This window comes from Gallinula chloropus (genome assembly GCF_964237585.1).
Source record: "Gallinula chloropus genome assembly, chromosome: 14".
Taxonomy (NCBI): Eukaryota; Metazoa; Chordata; class Aves; order Gruiformes; family Rallidae; genus Gallinula; species Gallinula chloropus.
In genome coordinates this window covers 8,830,428-8,853,605 of record NC_140099.1, presented here as the reverse complement: position 1 = coordinate 8,853,605, position 23,178 = coordinate 8,830,428, and the positions used below count along the sequence as shown (strand labels likewise).

Below are 23,178 nucleotides of genomic sequence, written 5' to 3'. Positions count from 1 at the left end.
TAGGTTTTATTTTTTTAAACCAGAATAGGAGCTACTGTGCTTAAATAGACATTTTCTTGTGCAGTTTGAAGACACCTGGCACTGTTCTGACTCTACAGTTTTTAGTTTGCAGAGAGCTGGATGGGATACTCTGGTCCTGGCTATGGCATCCTGAGCCTGGTTGTCTCAGAAAAATATATATGGTGCCTGGACTACAGAGGTGGCCTGTACTGCAGCGCTCTTCCCGCAGCGGGGCTGCGGTGGCAGAAGTTTGAAGATGGTGTTCAGCAGGTGGCAGTTTCCCCCTCAGGTTGGTTGGCTTCTGCTTCCCTGCAACCCTGTAAAGATAAAACTTGCATAGACTTGTACCTTTATATTTCTGTTTTGTTTCTTTAATAATGGCTTTTATTTAATTAGCTGAAACTTGTAACTTTTCTGAGATTGCAGATAGAATTCAGTGCATATGCAACTTCCACATGGGAAATTTATTGGTGGTTGTGGTTTTGTTTTGGTTTGGTTTTTCTCTTCCAGCAACTTGATTGTTTGGGACTTATTTCACATAAAAATAATGTGTTTCTTTGGGTTTGGTTGTGGGGTTTTTTGTGTTTTTTTTTTTTTTTAAACAAAAGTCATATTGGGTGATATGACTGCATCTTCCACTACCTCTGCATACCATGTTCTAGTTGAAGTGGCTGTCTTTCTAATAGGTTCACATTGCATTTGGGGAAGTTTTCAGGAGGCATCCACCTGATTAAAGTGAGCTTCAGAAATAGCAGTTCAGCGGTAGGTGGAGATGAATGAAGAGGACCTTGTCTATATAGAACTGCAGGTTTTGTTACAGAACTGCTTTGGTTATAAACTTGAGTGACTTTTGGCCTTCCAGATTGTTCCAGGACTGGAATGAAAATACAAGTTTCTCAGACATTTTCTTTACTTAGTCTTCTGCCTTGCCAAAGCACACATCAGTTTTCCCTTCTCTGTGTAGGGGAAGATTTGCTATCTGTTACAAGAAGAGAGGAGTTCTATTTGATCTGTAGCTGAGCTTTGTTATGGACAAAAAAAATTTAAGAATGGCTGTTCTAGGTGAGATCACGAGTTCATCCAGCTCAGTATCTGGTCCTTAACAGCAGTCAGAAGCAGATGCCTGCAGAAGAGTAAAAGGACTGGGCTAGCATGTATGATGTTTGCCCTTGATAGTTTCAGACTGCAACTCTTGGTGGCTCAGAGATTTCCTGGGCCAAAGGTTGTTTCTCTGTGTGTGTTATCCCAGGGTTCCAGGAACTCATACAGTTTTTCATTGAATCTACACAAATTTCTAGCACCCACCATTTCCCATGGATGTATTAAGAGCGTGTTAACCACAAGCATCAGAATGGAATCAAGTGCCACACTGGAATTACTCAAAGGAAGTTAATATGGCAGTGTACTGCTCTGGTGGTGACCAGCATGTATGCCAACCAGAATTTAAGTTTGGAATTCCATTTGGTTTTCTTTTTCTGAACTGTCCTTGCCAATTCAAGTGAGGGAAAGAGCTCAAGATGGGTTTGTGCAGTTGCATTCTTGAGTTTTATCTGCTTGTGACGCTCTACATAATGGTGTTGGACAGCACACCTGTTCAGGTGTTTGCCACTCACGACTGGTCCACAAAATTTATGACTTACCTATTAATAGTGCTAGTATTTGTAAAAGATGGAAGTACTAGATTTAACCCCTTTTCCTTTATATGGGGAGAATGTACCACACTAGTACAGAAGCAAGCCATGAACTTCAGTCTCTTCTATTACGTGGCCAGATAAGCCTGCTATTAACTTTTGTTAGTTTTCAGTGTATTAATAAGGCAAAATGGTTTGCATTTGAACATTTAAAAATCACACATACTCCAGTGGTGGACACATTTCAGAAGCTCCTAGGGAAGTTGGCTGCTGTTCTTGTCTTGCTTTTAAAAAGAGTTAAAAGTATCTTTAAATCTTCGTTTAATGCTACTGGTTTGCATTTCCCCTCACATTAGTTTAGGTGTAGGTAAGACAAATCAGCTGTGCCTGATGCAGTAACTGTCAAGTGATACGTTCTCTTTTAACTCTTCATGCAGGGGCTCTTCTCTGGAAGATTGAACAGAAGACTAACAAAGCATTTGCCTGTGGAAAAGTAACAATAAAAGGAAAACGTCACTGGTATGAGGCTCTACCCCAGGCTGTATTTGTAGCTTTAAGTGACGACACTGCCTGGATTATCAGAACAAATGGAGATCTGTATCTGCAAACAGGTACCTGAATTAATTGCAGGCTCTATGAATTTTTGTGGGCTAAGATTATTAAGAGTTCAAATCTTCATTTGAATGATCTGATCCCAACTTATTTTAAACTTTTATCCACAGCCAGGACATAGGGAAACATTTTATCTTGAGAAACGGTTGGAAGCAGGTGTGAGATTCTGTGTAATTAGGAGGCTGGAAAATCCAGTTCATAGCTACATATTTTTTTGAGCCATATGGAATATATACAGTATAGAGGATTTACAACATAGGAAAGATGTAGGATCAATGCTGATAAATGGAAAAGGACTGCAGAAAATACTAAAATAATACCTTTGCCTTAAAAATGTTATGATGTACTGAAACAACTGAGATTTAAGTGAGTTTTGTTTTCTTGCCTTAAGGATTTTAACAGAGTTTTAAGAACTTTGAAAAGCAATGAGAGTGAGTGTAACTGTTCAGAAGAAATTCAGGTATAGGGCACAGAGTAGGGGAAAGTAGAAGCTTTTTTTTTTGTTTAATAAACAAAAAAAATATTCAGTATTAACTCTCTTCTTGAAGCTGGAGGTAAGAGTTGCTCCTTGGTAATAAAGGTATTATGAGACAAGATCATGAAGTGCTTTGGAAGTATAGACAAGTGGTAAGTATTTTATGCAATAGAGAAAGTAATGCCGGTGGAGGAGTGGGGCAGGCTGCAGAGCAGCGATCTTCACAGCTGCCTTCTCACTGAATGTGAATGAGGCAAGAATCAGAAAAAGAGATAGTGCAGTGGCAACTTTGAAGTCATGGCCTTAGTTTTATCTGCTTCAGTGGATAGAAGAAGATGCATTTGGAAGGTGTTATGCAGAGAATATTCAGGTGAAATACAAGGAGCTAAGATGAAGGATGGAGATCCCAGTTGGAGTTAAGTAAGAAGAATATCAAGGACACGTTAGCATGCAGGCCTTGCACAGAGCTGAGTTGGTAAAGGAAAATTACAAATAAAATGATGAAGGAATTGCTGGAGAAGTAATAGCAGGGCTGGGTAAGATGGAAATAGTAAAATGCACTAAAGCAGGACAACGTTTCAGAGTGGCTATCAAAATCCTTTATCTTCCATTTAATTCTGGTGCTCTCCTAATTTCTCTTGTAGATTTAATTGCTGTAGCACAACAGAGAATCTTCATGATTTAAGAAAACTGTTTAAATATACAGTATTGTTTCAAAGAATTTATACTCTTAAGTTATTTCAATTAAGTTTAGTAGATACAGAGAAATCAAGTGGCCTGCCCAAAGTCACATCTCTATTGCCATCCATCATGGATAGTGGTGATCAACAGTGAATTTTTGATGCCAATCGCACAGGGCTCTGTGGAGGTTTGAAGCAGTATTTTTCTTCCCTGTGAGAGATTGGTTTGACATCAGTTTTCATCCTGCTGTTCTTTTGTTTCCAAATTTGACAAAAATAAATTCTCAGTTTATCTGTCTCGTTAATGTGAGGGAAGCAGGGAGAGTTGTTTCTCCAGGATCTTTTTATTCCCTCCACTAACTTCTGTAACAAAACTGTGTGCTCAGAGATTAGGAAAGGAGCATTCTTTTGAATGGATGAGTCTGTTCCTAGTTGCTTTGACAGCACCAGCTGTGTCTCCTAAGGTGTGTTTGATGCAGCCACGTAAATCAAGCTTCAGTGTAATTGTGAAGAAGACGTGTTTCTCTAGATTCTATGTATAAACGTGTACAAGCTGCTTGTAAATCTACCAAGAGCTCTCTCCAGTCCTACACACTGTGGCATGCTTTTATAATTGTTCTTCTGCTGCTATTCAGGGCAGGTTGCCTACCTCCCTGCCATGGTTTGGGCAGCAGTTTTTCTGTCACTGCCTTTTTTTCCTCTGCCACCTCTGATACAGACTCGTATCAGGCTTGAATGTCCATATACATGGACATTCCTCATATTGACGCTAGAGGGAGAAAAGGAACAGAAATGACAGGACTTGTGTGCTCTGCAAGATGGTGAAGGATATACACAGTGTTTTATTTCTTAAAATATAGATTCGGCTACATTAGAGGGAATTATGAATAGTTTCTAGAAAAATCATTCAGTCAAGGAAACTGTGATTAAATGAAAAGTGTTAGCATCTCAGGGGCAATCCCCTCCTCCTTTTATTCTTTGGATAGCTTTGTCTCTTAGTTGCAAAACCCGAAGTTTGTAAAGCAATCATCCTTTTTTGATTTCTAGGCCTGAGTGTGGATCGTCCCTGTGCCCGAGCAGTAAAGGTTGACTGCCCTTATCCGCTGTCACAGGTCACGTCCAGAAACAATGTCGTTTGGGCACTGAGTGAGCAGCGAGCCCTGCTGTACCGGGAGGGGGTGCGCAGCTTTTGTCCTGAGGGGGAGCAGTGGAAGAGTGATATTGTCAGGTAATGGCACTCTGGTGGGACAACGTCGTAACCAGAATGACTCACTGACTTGCTTGTAGTGCTGGAACTCCTCGATGTTTGAAAAAGTGTTATCTAAACTTCTGTGTGTGCATGTATGTGTGCATGTGTGCACCTGTGTGGATGTATATATGTCATTTAGTCCTTGTCACAGAATCACTGGGTTGGAAAAGATCTTTAAGATCATCAAGTCCATCTGTTCCTGTCCTACACTAAATCATATCTCCAAGTAGCTCATCTACTCATCTTTTAAACACAACCACCTCCCTGGGCAGACTGTTCCAGGCCCTGACAACTCTTTCAGTAAAGAATTTTTTTCCTAACATCTAATCTGAACCTGCAATTTCTCCTTGTCCTATCACCTGTCACCTGGCTGAAGAGACCCTCACCCACTTCTCTACACTCTCCATTCAGGTAGTTGTAGCTGGTGATAAGGTCTCCCCTCAGCCTCCTCTTCCCCAGGCTGAACACCCCCAGCTCCCTCAGCTGCTCCTCATAAGCTTTGCCCTCCAGCCCCTTACCCAGCCTGGTTGGCAGGCATATTCAGAGTAACTGGTGGGTTTCTGTCTGATGAATGACTGCTATGCAGTGAAAAAAATTGCCATAAGCAGAAGTGGTAACACAGTTAAAGCAAGTTTAAGGAACTGAGAACATTTTTTAAAAGATTTATTTTCATATCTGTCAATATGACTTTTTTATTAAATACTATTTCTTTAATCTTTGCCATCATGGCTTTAATGAACTCTGCAGATATTTGAGGGTTTTTTTCTGAAATTAAATTATCTCAGTATTTGCTTGCTGTCATCCCCATAGTTTGATAATATTTCTTTTCTTCTCAGTCACAGATTTTTATAAATATTCTGAGTAATTTGTATTTGTAGTTGATCCAATGCTTGTGGTAGGTAGTTTGTGGTAAAGTTAAAAGCGCTGTTTTCTGCTGGCTTTTAGAATCTAGGATATAGTCTCTCTTGTGACATCAGCCAGAAGCAAGTAACAGGAAGAAATTCCAGTTCTTGTCATCATAGGACTTTTCTACTGACTATGCTGTTGTGAAGCTTTAACTTCTCATCTCCCAGCCTGGGAATTGGCTCTCTGTCATTCTATTCGGTGTCTTGTTCAAATCTGAAATTTGGATATACTCTAATTAGAGTAGGTACTGAAAATACTGCTTGACCTACAATTTAGATACACTCAATCCCTATTTGCTCTTATATTGTTGAGAGTGAATCTCTGAAAGAAAAAGCATGGTTGGATACCTTTAAAATATCTGATATGATCACCTGATCCTGTTGACTTTCTGAGCTTTAAAATATTATATTTGTACAGGAAAATTATAGTTCTCAAGTCAACTTTTATCTGACATACAGTCAGGTTGCGTTTTCTATTTATGGCCCCTCAACTGCTAGTATTTTTCTCAGAACAGATCAAGCAAGTTGCAGAAGAGACATTTATGAAGCTGCTTTATCAAAAAGTTGGAGAACACAGCTCTATTATTTTCTGAACAAATCAGCTTTTGTTTAATTTTACTGTTATGTGTCCAAGTTTCAAATCTCAAGTAACCTTTGAAGTACTTTTTGTTGTTGAATGGATTTTATATAAAATTGGAAATACTGAATAACTGAAAACTTGACAGTAAATGTGTTTTTGAGCTTGGCCATACTGAGTTTGATCATTCTGAATTGCTGTTAGCATTGCAACAGCTTCCTTAAAATAACATAAGAGTAAATTTGAATTAAAGTTTTTAATTTTTGTTTTCCTTGTTTGCGTTTCCAGTGAAATGCAGGCTTTGGAACCAGTGTGCATAACCCTTGGAGATCAGCAGACATTATGGGCTTTGGATATCCATGGAAATCTGTGGTTCAGAACTGGCATAGTTTCAAAGAAACCACAAGGAGATGATAACCATTGGTGGCAAGTAGGCATTTTTTTTTTTTAATTTTTATTTTCAGTTTAGTCTTTTACCTTGTGTTTATTGTTTGCATTGTTTTCCCCGAGATTCTAAGATAAAATTCAATTAATTGTTTGTTTGATATGTTATAGCACTCTCTATTCAATATATTAGAACTGCAGCATGGCAGTGCCTGAAATCTCTTTTCATGTCTGCTATAAAAAAAAGGGAGAAAAAACATCCCATGGTTATCTAGAGCTGTGTCACAACAGTCTTCAGGAACACAAGGAATACATTAACCAGGTCATACCAATGATGCATGTAGCTTGGTATCTTAACAGTGGCAACAGGACATGTTGTTCAGGCAAAGCCTTCAAGTTGCTGAATGCAGTCTTGTCTTCCAGTACCCATCCTGTTCCTTAGCTAGATGAAACAAGTAGTAATTAACCTTGCAAAAATGCTTTTATTACGCATTTTTCAATTCAGTTAAGGTTGCTTTGAACCATATTGGGGCTACTTATTTCAGTCTCAGACCGCGTAGGTTAAAACAAAGTTTCTGCAAGTTCTCCCTGGTAATGATTTAGAATCCCTGACTCTGTTTTCCCCAGGCTTTCCTCAGTTTCCCCAGAGGCAGGTGTGAGGGAAAAGGTGATACAGAAACATAGAGAAAATTTCTCTGTCTAGATGTCTACCTAAGTTAAAATAATTTCACTTCATGTGCATATAGAATTTCTTCTTGCAGATGTTATGAATAACTTGGCTTTGAGGTTATTGACAAATATCTTTTAATATTTTTTGTGCTCTTAAGCATTTCCTTCCTTTCTAGGAGCATCCTAGTATACTATTATACTAGATACTCCTAGTATCCTAGTTGCCAACCTAGTTGTGCATGACAGAACTTGGGCAACCTCCTTCCACCTTATGAATTGTTGTTGTAAAGGAGTGTTACATGCAGGGTTTTGTGATTTTGATGTAAATTGCTAAACTGTGCAAGCTTCTCTCTTCCTCTGGAAACTGAAAAGTCACCCCTTGGTATGGAGAGTTCAGCATGTTTTTAGGGGAGAGAAGAGTCATTCCAGAACAAAGGGATTTCTTCCAATGCAAAATTCGAAGTGGTTTCTGGGGTAGGAGGGAAGTGTAAACTGATGTAGAATATTGGTTCAGGTTTATTATCAAGACTCTTTTTTACTCAAAATGCAGCATATTGAGTTTTCCCTTACTACACTTTGGAAATCTATATGAAGAGTTTAGAAGCTTTCAGTACACACACACACACAAAAAGCTGCTGCCGAAAGATTCTGTGGTGCACCCAAAAATGTAACTGATTGTCAAGAATGCTTTTATGGGTTTTTTTCCCCCCTCCCAGGTAAGCATCACTGATTATGTAGTGTTTGACCAGTGCAGCCTGTTCCAGACAATAATCCAGGCAACTCATTCAGTGGCAACAGCAGCTCAGGCACCTGTGGAGAAAGTGGCTGATAAACTTCGAATGGCATTTTGGTCACAGCAACTTCAGTGTCAACCCAGCCTCCTTGGAGTTAACAGCAGTGGAGTCTGGATCTCTTCAGGCAAAAATGAATTCCATGTGGCAAAGGGAAACTTAATAGGTTGGTGTGCTTTTACATGTAGTATTTTTAAGTCAAGGAAAATAAGTAGGAGAAACTAACTACAGTTCTTTCACCACAAAAATTATCTGTGTTGAGACAGGGCAGCTTTTAACAAACAATTCCATTTTTAAATATTAAATTAAACTATTCCTTAGCATTTGGTCTTAAATACTTTCTCATTTAAAGTGAAATATTTTTCATGGAAAATTCATTATCCCCAAGTGAACTGTGCACATTACTGTTTTTAGTACCTACACTTGTCTCCTCTCTGGGGTGAGAAGGCAACCGTAAGTTACTGTACCTGTTCCGTCTAGCACGATGGAGTATATTCCATGATTGGTTTGACTGTGCAAAACAATAATGTTATGGCTTCACAGTGATAATAGAGGAATTGCTTTATTTATTTTGCTTGTGATATTTCTCAAAATAGAATTTTTATTTTAATGCATTTCTTTGATCAGGTAAATGCTAAGAATAGACCTAGAACATTTCTGTTTAAACTCATGACCAAATGGGTCTCCTGTTGAAGACTGTTGATTTCCCTTCTCCTTTTCTGCATTCCAAACTTCCCTCTGTGTGCATATGTGTATGTGTGTGTCAGGTGGAAGTTTTTCTCCCTGCCCCTCAACACTTTCTTGAAACATTTATGTAGAAAATCTTGTCTAGATAAAATAAATTAGATTACAATTATTAAATATTAAATTGTAACATTTAAAATCATAAATTTTAATGGAAAATTATATTTTATACTAATACTACTCTTTCTTTCAAGGCACTTACTGGAATAATATTGTGCCTCGTGGTACTGCTTCTGCCACAAAATGGGTTTTTGTGTTGGCTTCCACAGCTCCATCGAAAGAAGGTTGGTGATTCAACAGTACATATAAAATCTGATTTTTAAATAGAGTGGAATTAATGTGTAAGCAAATATCCTGAACTACTTCAGATTTTGGGTGTCTTTTCTGTATGCAGGATTTGAAAATATTTCAAGCAAGATGGAAATAAGTCTGTAAAACTATTTGAGATTTTTAAAAAAAACCCACCATGTAATTTGCTCTGCCACCTTTGGTGTGGAGTGGCAACAGAGGAACAGGTGGTCCAACAGAGAAACAGGTAGTCCTTTAGGACTGGTAACTTCCTAAATTGCTGCAGCATGAATTGTCAGAATTTGTAATGTGGTATCTTGGAGCATGCTTTGCTTGAATGCCTATACTAACCAAGTACTTCTCCTGTCAGTGCAGTTATCACAGCAAAATTGCACATTTTATTGGTATAAGTGCAACCACACTCAGGTATTAAACTGCTAGTTAAGGTAATTGGCAATTGTGGTATCTGAGTACACCAGCTTTATTGGCAAAAATGTATGATTTGGAGCTGAAAAGCTGTAACGTTTCTCAAAGGCTAAAGAAGACCAAAAGAATGAAAGGAAGTAATTGCACACTGTTATGTATGTCTTCTCTCTATTATTTTCTTCAAATGAGATCACTTATTACTTACTTGATTTGAGAAAGGGAGTATTTAAGTGCCTAAATAAGGGCTTAGGGTGTGTGTTCGTACTTTAAAATCTTAGGCTGTGAACATTGCCAAGAAGCTTAGTTTTGTCTTCAAATGTACTGATCTTTTTTTCAGAAGAAGTATATGTGTGAGCTTTGAGTGCATTAGGAATGATTTTAATAACAGAAATGTCCTTTCCACAGGAAGCTTTCTGTGGCTGTGCCAAAGCAACAAGGACCTGTTTTGTGTCAGTGATCAGAATCCTCAGTTTCGTCCTTCTACGGTGCAGCTGCCACCAGAGACTGAAATGGTGCACTACTCTGCCTGCCAGGATGCCATTTGGGGTTTGGATAGTCTTGGGCAGATATTTATCAGAACACTTTCATCCAGCTGTCCAACAGGGATGCACTGGACAAAACTGGATCTCTCTCAGCTAGGTATGACATTTTTATTGAATAGAATGTCTCTTAACTCTCTTAGCAGATGGTCAATATTTTCCTACAGAAGTCTCTTTAGGTTTACTGATATGGAATATTACATTTACTGGTTTAAATAGTATCTTACAATAATGGCCCTCACAGCAGAACACTGTAAAACATCAAGAACAGCTATGGCTTTCAAACAGTATTTCACTTAACCTTTTACTGGAGACAGCACGTTTACTGTTTGCAAGAGGCTTTATACGTGTCTGTGCTCCTTACGTTTTCTCAGTCTGAGACAGCTTGGTCTGACATGGTGCTGTGCAGGTGTACAAGTAGCTTTATTCCTTTTACTACAGTATAACCATAATTGTGTGATCCTAGGCAGTTCCATACACAAAGCCCTGAATTTTGTGGTTAAACATGTTCTTAACAGACTGGTCAGAGCTTCAATAGGATCCTGTCAAGGAAAAATTATGCTCCAAGAGTTGAGTGATCCCTAAGTGGTACATCTGATACCACTCCTGCGTGCAGGTTTATACTGATCTAATGATTCAGCATGTTCTTAACATGCTGCTGGTTAACTACTCTTTTTATTTGGTTAGGCATAAGACCAAGGGTGTTGACCATGTTTTGATCATTTAAATATATATACTCTTAGTTTGGCTCTGGGGTAATCTGGTCACTTGTCAGCTTCATCAGAAAAATTCCAATTTATTTCTTTGGTAGTCTGACTGTTAGAACATACTTATCTTCATGCTAATCTGCATCCCTGTTTCAAGGGAAGATAAAAGAAATTGAGACTCTGCACCATTCTTGCATCATTTTAAAAATAATTCAGTGGTTTTGCAATTTTTTTGTTCATGACTGATCTAAGAACAGACAAGCAATTCTAACTTCAGGGTTAAGGAAAGACAGGCATGGCTGGCAGACTTTAAGCCTCATGTGCAATTTTAGCATACAATTTGTAATACTTCATGGAAAACCTTTTTTAAACATCTTCTAATTTGTTTGCCAGTTATACCTCAGGTTTTCCAAATGATTATTCATACCATAGTTTAAGCACTTGCTTAATGCATTTTACCTTCGCTGATCAACAGGACAGGTTTGTCCACACTCTCCTCATCTTGCTTAGCAGAGTTTGAAAATTTTCCTGTTATGTCATCATTTTCCAGCAGTTTAGATAATAACTGTTTGACTGAAATAATGAGTACCTTCTTGCTGTTGTCTGTCTGCAAAACTCACAGGATTCATAAAGGAAATCTGTGTAATTGGTGAATGTTGAAATACTCATATTATGTTCATAGAATCATAGAAAATATCGAGTTGGAAGGGACCCATAAGGATCATCAAGTCCAGCTCCTGGACTAGTAGTTCTTCCTTTTGCCTTTACACTATGTACTGGGTATAGTATCTAGTAAGATATTTTGATTAGGATTCACTATACACTATCAAGGTTTCTAAACACAGTAGAATGACCTTTAGGTTTCAACAATAAACAATGCTTCTGAATCATGGTGCTACTTGTAAACAGTGGATGAATGTGGTTAGCATGACCTTCTCCTAAGATAAAAACAGAAAGTGGGAGGAGGGAGAAACCCCAAAACATTTATATAAGGACTGGATTTTTGAATATCAAATTGTACTGTAGACGTAAATAATATCAGCTGTGCCGAGTAGGTGATATGTGATTCCATGTTTGAGTGTGCTGATGCTTGTTTGGAGCAGAACATTACACCAGCTGAGACATCATGTGGCAAAGACGTAATTTGAGTCATACTTTATGTTAGAAGGAATAATGAGGTTTCAAGTAAAATTTTGACTTTGTAGCTGAATGTCAAGCCCCTGCCTACAATAGAAAGTTACTCTGGATGTTGTTATCCCAAGCAGTAGAAGTTTTTGTGTGTAGTTTTGTCATTTGTTTTTAATATGCAGCTGTATGATCAAAGGAAATTTTGGGGTGAGATGAATTAATTTGGAATCCTTTGGCTTAGAAAGGTAAATGATTTTGGTTAATGAGGAGATTTGTTTACTATTACTGCTAAATAAAAGATAAAGTTTTGTGGTCCTGTTGTTCCCTGTTCTTTCCCCCAGCAAAAGCCTTAATGACATGGAATATTGCCTGCTGCAGAAATAAATGCTTTAAATTTGCACTCTTGGGGATAAAATTGCAACCCCCCCTCTGTACAGAGTGCTGTTTATGATGCACTTGACAAGGATTTGTTGCCAGATTTCACATTACTGGAGAGAGAACTGTTACCAAGAATGGGATATCCCAAGCAGTGCTGGCATGTTCAGTTAACCAGTGAGGACTATTTTTAGTCTTTAGTTTGGAGCCTGACCAGAGCATTCCTTCTGTAGTGTATCTGTACTGTTTGGGTCCCTCTTTCTGTGAAACATGTTTTCCATTGTTTACCATTGTGTTGTCCTAACACTCAGAGAGGAAAAAAAAATCAAATGTTACGTATGTTACATTGCATGGTGGCTGTTTTTTGATGAATGTGAAAGCATAAGAGTTCTAGTTAAGTAGCAGTTCTTTTCAGTCTAAAATATCAGTTACACTTTTCTACTATCTTTGCATCTTTTTTTATAGCAAGATTGATGGGTGCAATTTGGTCTTGGGCTAAAATAAAACAAAAACCATCCCAAAATTGCAGAACGTACTTATTTGGCAGCTTTGCTTTTACTGTGCTGGCTTATATAGGGTTAAATACTTCTGTGCTTTTGAGATACATGTAATAAATATGTACACTGTTGAATATAAATGCATTTGAAAATCAGCTTCTTTATTTACAGATGTGACACTGGTATGTTAACACTGAAACGTATAATCCATATGCTCTCATATTTTTAATGTGCTGGTAGCATTAGGAATGTTCTCTGCTGAATGTGTTAGCAGATCAACACCTTTAAAAGTCTACAAGCACAGCCAGCTACAGAGAAAAGTTCACATTAGGTCATGTGAAAGTTTGTCTAGGCACTGATAACATTTGTCACAGAATATTTCCATGCTTTGGAATTTGTTTTTTTTTAATAGTGTCTTTTAGTAAGCTTTAGAAATTGCAGTATGCAATGACTGAAACATCTGTTTTTAGGTTTAAAAGATCAATACCTCACGTATGCTGCCTGTTGGTTTATTCATTGTATACAGTGATTTATTTTATTTTGTATCTCTCAAGTATCAAATCTAAACAAAAGTTCCTATTATTAGTTGAATTTAAAAGGAAAATGCCAGGCTGCTAATAGTCACTTTGTTATTAGGTACTGTAAAGCTCATCAGCTTGACCTGTGGAAATCAGCATGTTTGGGCCTGTGACACCAGTGGTGGCATCTATTTCCGTGTAGGAACTCAACCTCTTAACCCAAGCTTGATGCTTCCTGCCTGGATAATGATCGAGCCACCTATACAGGTAAAATTCTTACAGTTCTTTGTGATCCAATAGTTTGGCTCTCTGCATTTGAGAGAGAGTTCTTTTAATACTCATGAAGAGCAATAGAGACGGGTTTTAAATGTGTAGCTAAAAGCTTTGTCACGTTTCAATTCTGCAGGATTTCTCTCCCAACTAAATTAAAAAAAACCCTCACCCACCAAAACCCTCAGAATCTGTATAATGTACCCCAAATATGCTGCCTTATCTCCTTAAGTCATTCCCAAATCATCTGTTCCAATAACTTTTTAAAATTCTTTTTCAAAAGTGGGTTTAATTTTTGTTTACTTTTTTCTTTCTATACTTAATACAAGTTTACTCTCCTCATAACACAGCAGCTTTATAGGCATGTGGTGGAATGCAGCCTTGAACCATATACCCAGTACTTGTACGCCAGCCAAGATGCTGGATGGCAAACAGCACAGAGCGGAGGGTGTGAGAAGGCTCAGCTCAAGTGGCAGGGTGCTGAAGTGCCTGCCTCCCTCTTACTCTTGTGAGTCTGGGACGCTTGCCAGGGTGCTGTGCCTGGATTTGGGACTTTTCTTATCATCCAGTGGTTAGTAACTTAGCAGTACAATTGCAGCTCTTCTTCCTTGTTCCTGGAATGGGCAAACTTTGATCCTCCCAGCTGGCAGGTAGAAAGGACACAGAGTGGAAATAAGTCTTCTAAAGTACCTAGATGTACCTTTCTGAATATAGAGACTGGATAAAATATGTTTCTTCAATGTCTGGTTTCTTTTGAATATCTTCTTAAACCTCAGTGCTTGCTCTAGTTGCTGCTCTAATACTTTGCAAGTAGAACTATGAAACGTGTGATTTCTGTGCTGTGGGTTGGAACTGCTGTAATACAGCTGACCTCTGACTACTGATTTCATTCTTTGCTCCTTGGCACAGAATCACTTGAACTGGCTGCTGATCTAGCATAGTAACACTGGATGTGTTTGCATACTTGATTTACACTTTATAAAGTTACAGAATTTCTCTTGAAGATTTTGAAATGTGTGGTACTTTTGAAAGGACTTATTAAGAAACAAAAGTAAATCTGGCAGTGGAGTTGCAATAGTTTTTATTTGTTTTTTACATAATTTGCTTTTACTTCTGCTTATCTCTGGTCAGCCAGTTACTAGCTCCTGTGAATCTCAGGGTGTAACAGCAAAGAAGGGCAGGGAAACAGGGAAATGAAACTGCAGATTTGCATCCCATCGGTGTGCACAGCACTGGTTAGACTTGTTCTTCTGTGCTAGGAATGTGCTCAGTCAGACCTGGAGAAATGGCACCTTGTTTTACAGAATGGCAGACAGATAAATAAGTACCATATCGGTTGTAACAAGGGTGATGGTACACTGCTCATTCCTTGTGTGCTGCAAGTGAGTCTGCTGTAATCTGTGACATTTTTTGCCTGCTAGCAGGGGTTAGGGCAACAGGAAGAGGAGACTGAGGATATCAGTGAGGATGTCTTTCATAAGAGTAGTGTTCTTTAAAAAGGTAGAGACACATTCTTGTATGTGTTCTATTTAAACTGAGTTTGTCAAGAGATAGGGAATTGAACTTTTGCAGTATCTTCTTACTGAAGATTTGTCTATCTAGGAAAACAGCTCAAAAAGCTGTTTCTCTGCTATTTTGTCTAAGTGCATTCCCTAGTCCACTTCTGAAGTAAGTTAAACACCTTTGTGCCAAGTAGTTTACAAGAAATTGGAATTTGTTGTGGCTCATTACTTAGCAGTGACTTCCATACATAGAAAGTCTTTAATTGGACAAGGTTGAAAATAAAATTATTTCCTGTTAGCTCATTGAGGAAGCTGAATGATGTTGCCTTCCAAAATTATAACCACCTAATACCCAGGGCAGTGTTGTTCTCTTTCCTTGCCAACACCTGACGTTGCAAGTTTAATGAATCAATATGAAAGGTCAAAAATTCAAATGTTACTTGCAGAAAAAAAGAAAACTCATGGGTTACATGCTTGGTTTGAGACTATTTCAGCAGGTTAAAACAAGTCATTAAAGTACCAAAGAAGCAGACATTCATGCTTTTACAAAGACTTAATGCAAAGTAAGAAAATATGTGAACTTTGCAATTATTTTCAAGTGCTAGCTCAGAGTTTGGATAACAAATACATCATGATGGCTAAAAAGTGGACTATTCTGTGAACAGTATTTGCTTATTAGCAGCACCTTACTGTAATCTATCTCTTAATTGACAGACTTCATGCTGCATCACTTTATCTTCTTAACACCAAAATACTGCAAGAAGTATTTGTGAACGATTCAGTCATTTTCCGTTTGAAGAAGGAAATCAAAATTGCCTTTCACTTGCTTTAAGTACAGGAACATTCTCAAATAACGTAATTTAAAACCAACTATGGATATTTCATTCCCTAGTAAATGTCAGAGCCAATATGACTTGCCATACCCCAGATCTCATGACTCATGAGCAGCTCGTGAGCAGCTACAGCCTCTGCTTTTATGGTGTTGGTTCTCATTAAAGGAGTGCTGCAATAGCACAGCATCCATCTTCACATAACTTCAAAGTAGTATTCAGAAACAGTAGTTTTGATGAGTAAAACCTCCTGCTAAAAATCAGTGAATGTCATTTAAGTTCAGCTCTGTGATGCTGTATGTTTTTCTCATCTATAATAAACTCATTCTCATTTGTTACTCTTCCCTTTATAACTCCCTACAGCAACATCTCTTGAGATGGAAAATAACATTTTGTGTTCTCTGCCTTCCCTCTTTATTTCATTCAATGCTTCAGAAATGGTTGATAATATCATTACAATATCTTAAGCAGCAGAAGTTTATATGTAGATAGTTTCTGTGCTTTGTCCATTCTGTTCTGTGGTCTTAGAAGTCAAAATAATGATGTAGTTAAGCAGCTTTTTGGAAGCTGCTTTAAGGACATTGACAAAGCTGATCAAAATTATTTGATGAAACTACTTGAGCCCAGGAAATAGAAAGTGGGCTTATTCTATTGTTAGTATATAGAATAAAACTATCTGCTGCAGCGTGTCTCAATATACGTTAAATTTAATCTTTTATAAACTAGCAAGAAATTTAAATATTATTTATGTAGGTGTTATACAGAATGTTTATATGCATGTATATTTATGAAGATTTAGTACTTTACAGTTTTCTGGCCTAAATAAATAGTAAATAAGTCAAATATAAAATTAACATAGTTAATAAGACTAATTTTGGTTATTATGGAGTAGAAGTTGACCAAAAGTTAAAATCCATAAATTTCTTTAGAAGGTCCCCAGAAGTTCAACAATTCTTTGAAAAGAACTCTTTTAATATTTCCAGTTTGGTTTTGACACCTTCTGAAAAAGATAAAGAGGTAAAGATCCAATCTTGAGAAATGCTCACTTCCTACAAGTGATCCTTAAGAACCACTTTCTCAGATTTACATTAAGGGATCTCTCCGATAAGCAGAACTTTTTTAAGAGGATTAAAGGAAACAAAGATCAGGGCAAGTGTTTGTAACGAGTGACCAATCATGTATTGTTTGTAAACCATAAATCCTACACTAAAAATGAATTATGTATTTTATTAATTTCCATTTTTCTTAATCGCTATTCTTTAGTGGTTTGTAACAAAATTTCATAGAGAATAAGGATTGAAAAAGCAATTTTATTAAATCAAGAGGCTCATTCCAATATCTGCATAGCTTGTCCAAACTGTAAAAGGGTTTGATGAAGGAGATGTTTGCAGTTTGATTACTGCATAAGGGTTTAATTGATCCTTTGTCATCTCCAGGGTCTCAGCAGAAGAGTTCCACTTAACTTAGTTTGCCATAAAATGATCTCTTGCTGTATGTGTGTTTCAAGTTAGAGAAACCTTTGATTTACAACTCCTGCCATAAATAACCTAGTAATTGTCTCTTTATATCTTAAGCTTGATACCATAGCTAAGAGAAGGTAGCCAAAATGCATATTGATCCAGGAGGAGCTATTTTTTTCTCACACACAAATTAAAGTTCACTCTTTCAATGTTATTCAAAAATTTTTTAAAACTATGAAGTTTAAAATATAATTTGAAACTTGGGGATTTCCTCTGTAACTCTGCAAAACCAATGCATGCTAGATTTCACTTCTTTTTCAATACTTGTTCTAATCTGTGTTCAGTCAAAGGAAGTTGGTTGTCCCTTAGGGATGAGTGGTGACTTACTAGAAATGGTTGTCATGTTCTTTGTTTCCTTGCCTCTCTTTAAATAAAATTCTGCTTATCTTACAAAATGCTTAATGCAAGTCTGGAGACTCTCTTCCTCTGCCATCTGCCCTGCACTTGCATTTTTCAGTGAGGTTTCTATTCTTATTAAGGCCAGTGTTGTGTGAAGTGGTACTTACAGGAGGGAAGTGGTGAACACTCCTCAAGATCAGATATTGCCATTAGATCTTTTTTGGTAGGTGCCAAAATCAAACACAAAATGTAGGAAAGGTTTGTTTGAAATTATCTTTAAGGATTGGGAGATTTGGAGGGGGAAGGGGTTTTCTGTGGAAAATGCTTCATGACTTCAGAATCATCCATGCTACTGTTGAAAATATTTACCATGGAAAACTCTGTTTTTTCTAAGGGATAATCCACATGACTCTTCTTTTCAAGTCTGTTTTCATTAGCACAGACTAGCAGGCATTACCTAGCTGTTGCCCAAATACCTCTTGGAGTTGCTGGGAGTTTTACTTCGGAGTGCTAAGATGAGATGTAGAGGAAGGTGGTTTGTTTGGTGGGGTTTTTTTGTTTGTTAGGGAGGTTTTTATGTTGTGGTTGGTTTGGGTTTTTTAGAACAATTCTGCTTAGGTTGGAGAGGTAATACAGTTACTAAACCTTCTGGTTGTCTGTAGACCAGACTAGCTAGTCTGTTGTTCCATATATCTTGATTCACATGAAGCCTACTGAAGACATTAGTAGGAAGAGGATTTTTCTGGATGACTGCACTTATCAAGATGATGTAGATGAAACCTGTTGGGCAGCAGTCAGAGCGGCTGTATCGAGGTGGGTTGCAAATAATAAAGGAGATCGGAGCTCCTGCGGCTGTGTGACTTCATTTAGCTGACTTAGAATACCAGTGTTTAAGTGTAAGTAGGTGCTGTTCTTCAAAGGTGTGCCTTTCTTAAGAAATCTTAAGTTGCATAAAAGGTGCTTCAGATACTGAAAAAAAATGCACTTCCAGCATTTTTATACGGTTCCATTGCTCAGCTCAGTGCTTATTATCTGCTTCTTGTTGCTAGTTCAGAAAACGGCTGTCACTGTATTTCACTGTGTTTTTCTGCTTTGGAGTGGGAGCCTTCTGATACTTGTTGTAAGGCATTGCTATCAGGTTCAGAAATGTGTGCGTGCCGCCTGCCACGTTAGATAGCCATTGTTATCAGCTCCAGAAGCCTCGGATCACAAAACCTGCACAAAACGAAGTACACCCAGGAAGCTGAGTGGACGGTCCGTCTGTATCCTTCTGAAATACAATGTCAAAGTGGTGTGTTTGCTTTTTGACAAGACTGGCATACACAGAAAACAAAAATTCTGGGCAACAGCACCTTCTAGTCTCATACTTTGGTTTGTTTCACATCTGCACTCTTGCAATGTGCCTGTATTTTGGTTTAGTTAATACATCTATACATTTAGTTAATTTTTAGAGAGATTAGGAAACATGTTTAGCATTCAGTAACTACAATGATCATTGAGTTTTGAGAGGTTTTTTAGAATTAATCTATTTAAAAATAAAAACTTAATGGTGTAAAAATTCATGAATAAAGGATATGTGCCTTGCTGTGGTAAGCATGTGCCATGGTTTCAGTGGAGTGTTTAAGTGCTCACACTTGGTGATAGCCTGAAGTATTTAATAAATACAAGTCCTTTAAAAGGAATTTGAGAGACAGTCATAAAATTACTTGTTCGTATAAATTAAGAGTTTTGGGAATTATTTTCTTTTCATTAAAGTGACATCTGCATTTTTTTTAATTCAGGTTTTTGTGTCACTGAACTTGAGCTAGCTTGATTTTAAAAGCTGTGGGGGGCTGGATTCAGTTGACAGGCCTGTAAGTGGGGGCTTAGCTTTTGTGAAGCACAAGTGGGTGCTAAACTTACAGTGTACCCTCAGCAGAGGGAACTTCAGTGAGCCAACAAGTTTGCACTGAGTAAGAAGAGGCTCTGGAATAACTGTTTGGCACATCAGATCCTTCAACCTTGAATTAGAGGCTTGGAGTCCCCTCCTTGTGGTGTACTGCTGTCTCCCTAATTTATAATGATAATGTAAGCATATGAGGTTCTGACCAGCCTGGTGATCAGTTGCCTTCCCAGGGGGTTGGAGGGCTGGGTTGTAGGATGTTTCTTGCTCCAATGGCCCTTCCTGCAGAACTGCCAAATAGTCTATTCTGTAGGGCTCTAGCACAAGTCCAATGAAGCTAAGTAATGAAGGCAGAAGAGACTGGACTAAATGGATCATCAGTCTAGGGGTCAGTGACCTCATTTCTGACCCCTTGAGTACTGCTGGTTTTATCCAGTAGTGTTAACACATTGCATAGCCTTGTACTTGGGGACCATGCTTTGTCTGAGACAGTGCTTAGAACTTTAGCATTGGATGACTGCTACTAAAAAAGTGGTAATTGTTGTATGCTGAGTGTATTTTCAGTGTTCTTGTGGCTTACAGGATGTATCTTGTTATTAAAAATATGGACAATTATGGTAATTATGGACAGTTTATCTACTATAGTACAGTTTATAATCTTAAGTATAAGACAGTGCAATCAGAAGACAGTTGGGCAAACCTGAGTAGGCCTGTAGTTTGTATGTTCTTTAAAGTGATTGCATTAATTTTTGTATTTTAATTGCTTGTAAAGAGCAGTTATATTTAATATTTTGGAAGTTGAAAGTATTTCTGTTGAGCTTTATCATGGTGAGTAGTCACATGGGTTTGCTATGACCTTTTCTAGGATCTGATGCCATATGTTGTAGTCGTTCCCATGTTTCTGTGAGAAGAACCTTTGAAATAAAACATTTACAGTCGACAAAGGAGAGGTCAAGGAACTGACCCCCCCTGACTTTGCCTTTTCTTCCTGATTGTGCTAGCCATAGACTGGAGAGATCCAACTAAGGCCCTTGCCTGTTTATTCACTAAAGGCAGAAAGTGGGGGAAAGGGTCATGTTATTGTTCTAAAGCCTCTGAGGAAAATTGTGCTTTTGTTTTTCAGTCAATAAAAAATAATCTTTTTCTGAAAATTCAGTGGCAGCATTACTGATGAACATGAGGCTTCCAGGAAGGCTAAGCAGATTTAGAATCTTTCCTGTACTTGCATATCACCTTGAACTTCTCTCCAGAGAAAAAAGGGGCTTTTAATTTAGCGAGCTATTGTCTAGTCAATACTGTTATTACATCACTTGTGCTTTTTTGATGTCTCTAATACTGAAAGCACAACTTTCATTCAAATGGAGCTCAGAAAATAATATGCAAATAGGCCTAAATTAAGGGACAGTCTCTCTAAGTTGCCTTCTTTCTCTTCTTATTCCAGGTAGTAAGGTCTGGATATTTGTTAGCCCTGAAAATACTCAGATTAGTTTGATTTTTGTGTAATGCTTGATAGTGTGAGAATTCTCTCCAATGTAACCTTCTTATATCCTTCCTGGCCCAGCTGAAGGTGTTTCTGAGTTCTATTTGAAGGTGAGAACATTTGTGCTCCTTGTAGCTGCCAGTCTGTTATAAGAAGGATGGGGCTTGGACAGACTGAGAATGTTATGTTTAGTCTTCCTCATCATGGTTATAATCAGCAGAGAAGAGATAGTGGAGATCTGCTGACACATGGACTCTCTGCTCCTGAAAAGTTGTTCTGATGCCTGTTTTGTGTGAGCATTTGTCCTTTCCTCCTTGACCATGAACCACTGTGTTTTGGGTTCAGCTGTGACTGAAGCAGTTAGAGTAAGACAAAACTCTTGAGTAGTATGTGGGAGACAGAGAACTGCATTAGGTTTTAGTTTGGATTTTGATAATACTGTTTAAATGAAGTTGTTACACTGAGGTTTCTTTATCTGTGATTTGAAAAAAAGAAGGGAATTGACTTGCACAGAACTATCAAGCTAATGGACAACTTTAACTTAAATGTTTAGCACAGACACTCATTTAACCATTCATTGGTTAAGTGCTTGCTTCATGTTTACTTCATCTTAAGCACTGTTTTCTCATCAGATGAGGGAGTGGTAGCAAACTATTTTTCATTGGTTTTATTTGTAGCAGACAATAAACATATTCACAGCTCTTAGTATATAGTTTTAAATGTTGAAAAGTACATAATGAGCATCTGTTGCAGTCCATGGTTGTAATGGGAAATCCTCAATATTAAAAAAGAAAGTGACTGGGGGTTTACAGCAGAGGCACAAGACTGGAGGGTATTCTGTGCTTGGCTAAAACAGCCTGTCTCCAGAGTGTGGGTTTTTTGGTTGGTTGTTGGGTTTGGATTTTTTCAGTTTAGAAATTTTTGGCACCACAAGGCAAAGGAAAAGAGTGTTCTACCTTTTTTTACCAGATAACACCAAATCCATTAATACATCAGAACAGGTCAATCTCTCACCATGATGAGTAATATGGGTGAACCTGTAAACAGGTTTTTGTGTGTCAGCATCTGAGGAGGGAGGCTAAAACTGGCAAGAGACTCCTTAAAAATCCAAACTCTTCAGTAAGTTACAAGTACAGTGTATTTCACAGTCAAGGTATATAAATCTCATGAATGCTATTGGAAGTTAAACCAGCTGAGAAAAGCCTGCACTGAAATAATTTATTAATTTTAGTGGTTAACAATCTCTGAAATGTTATCAACAGATTTATAAATTTGCAGAGATGCCTCTTTTTACTGCTTACATACACGTGTAGGATATGCTTCTGTATTCCTAGTCTTACACATGCAGAGCACTGCTTGCACTTGTGTTTATCACACTGGATGTACAAATTAATGCCTATCATGCTAAAGCAAGAAAGGTAGTGCTGCTTTGTGAGGTGATGACATATTTTAGGGCATCTTACTGTCATTTTCAGTGTCTTTGTGAGGGTGACACAGGGAATTTTTTTTTCTTGTTCTTGTCTGTGTTTTATTTAAAGTATGTGGGGTTTTTATGTTCACTAAACCTATTGGCTTGATATATTTTGCTACAAAATTACCATCTTTGTGATGTCCATAAAACACTGTGGTCAGTAACATGGATTTTGAGCACTAATGAAGGCAAATCTCCACAGAATCAGATTGAGGAAGGACTTGCCTGGGAGCAGAATGGGAAGTGAGTTTCACTTGGATTTGCCAACAGATAGGGTTGTGGATACTGTCCTGCAGTGGGGCTGCTCTGGTACTGTGGTGGCCTGCAACGAGTTCTGCGGTCGTGTTCATGAAGGATGGAGTACAGGGAAGAGGGCAGATCACCGTTTTGTTGCAAAAAAGAGACATTCACACTGAAAAAATGCACTGCTTGTACATGTTTAGATATAAAGTGCAGATTTTGTTATGTTAGGAGAACCTTTGGGAAGGCAAGAGGAAAATATTGCTCACCAAATCAATATTTGTGCATTTCAATGGAAGAGTTCCCTCTTCAACTTGGAATTGAAACTGTACTTCACTGGAATAACAGTGGCTAATCAGATACTATTATTTAATGTTCAGCATCTGAGATTAATAATAGTATCTTTAGCAGTAATTTTGGGTGACATTCATTCATGTTCCTTTTTTATT

The 23,178-nt window shown here is 37.9% G+C and overlaps 1 protein-coding gene across 1 annotated transcript in view; it reads left to right on the top strand.

The window, feature by feature from the left end:
• TECPR2 (tectonin beta-propeller repeat containing 2) overlaps positions 1-23,178 on the top strand; it is a gene marked incomplete at its 5' end in the record, with an annotated part of 34,822 nt that overhangs the window by 9,137 nt on the left and 2,507 nt on the right. The window contains 8 exons of the mRNA XM_084270465.1: positions 106-289; positions 2,069-2,242; positions 4,446-4,626; positions 6,418-6,559; positions 7,899-8,139; positions 8,912-9,005; positions 9,841-10,070; positions 13,314-13,462. Of these exons, the coding sequence (XP_084126591.1) occupies positions 106-289; positions 2,069-2,242; positions 4,446-4,626; positions 6,418-6,559; positions 7,899-8,139; positions 8,912-9,005; positions 9,841-10,070; positions 13,314-13,462 (1,395 nt within the window). The remainder of the gene's footprint in view (positions 1-105; positions 290-2,068; positions 2,243-4,445; positions 4,627-6,417; positions 6,560-7,898; positions 8,140-8,911; positions 9,006-9,840; positions 10,071-13,313; positions 13,463-23,178) is intronic.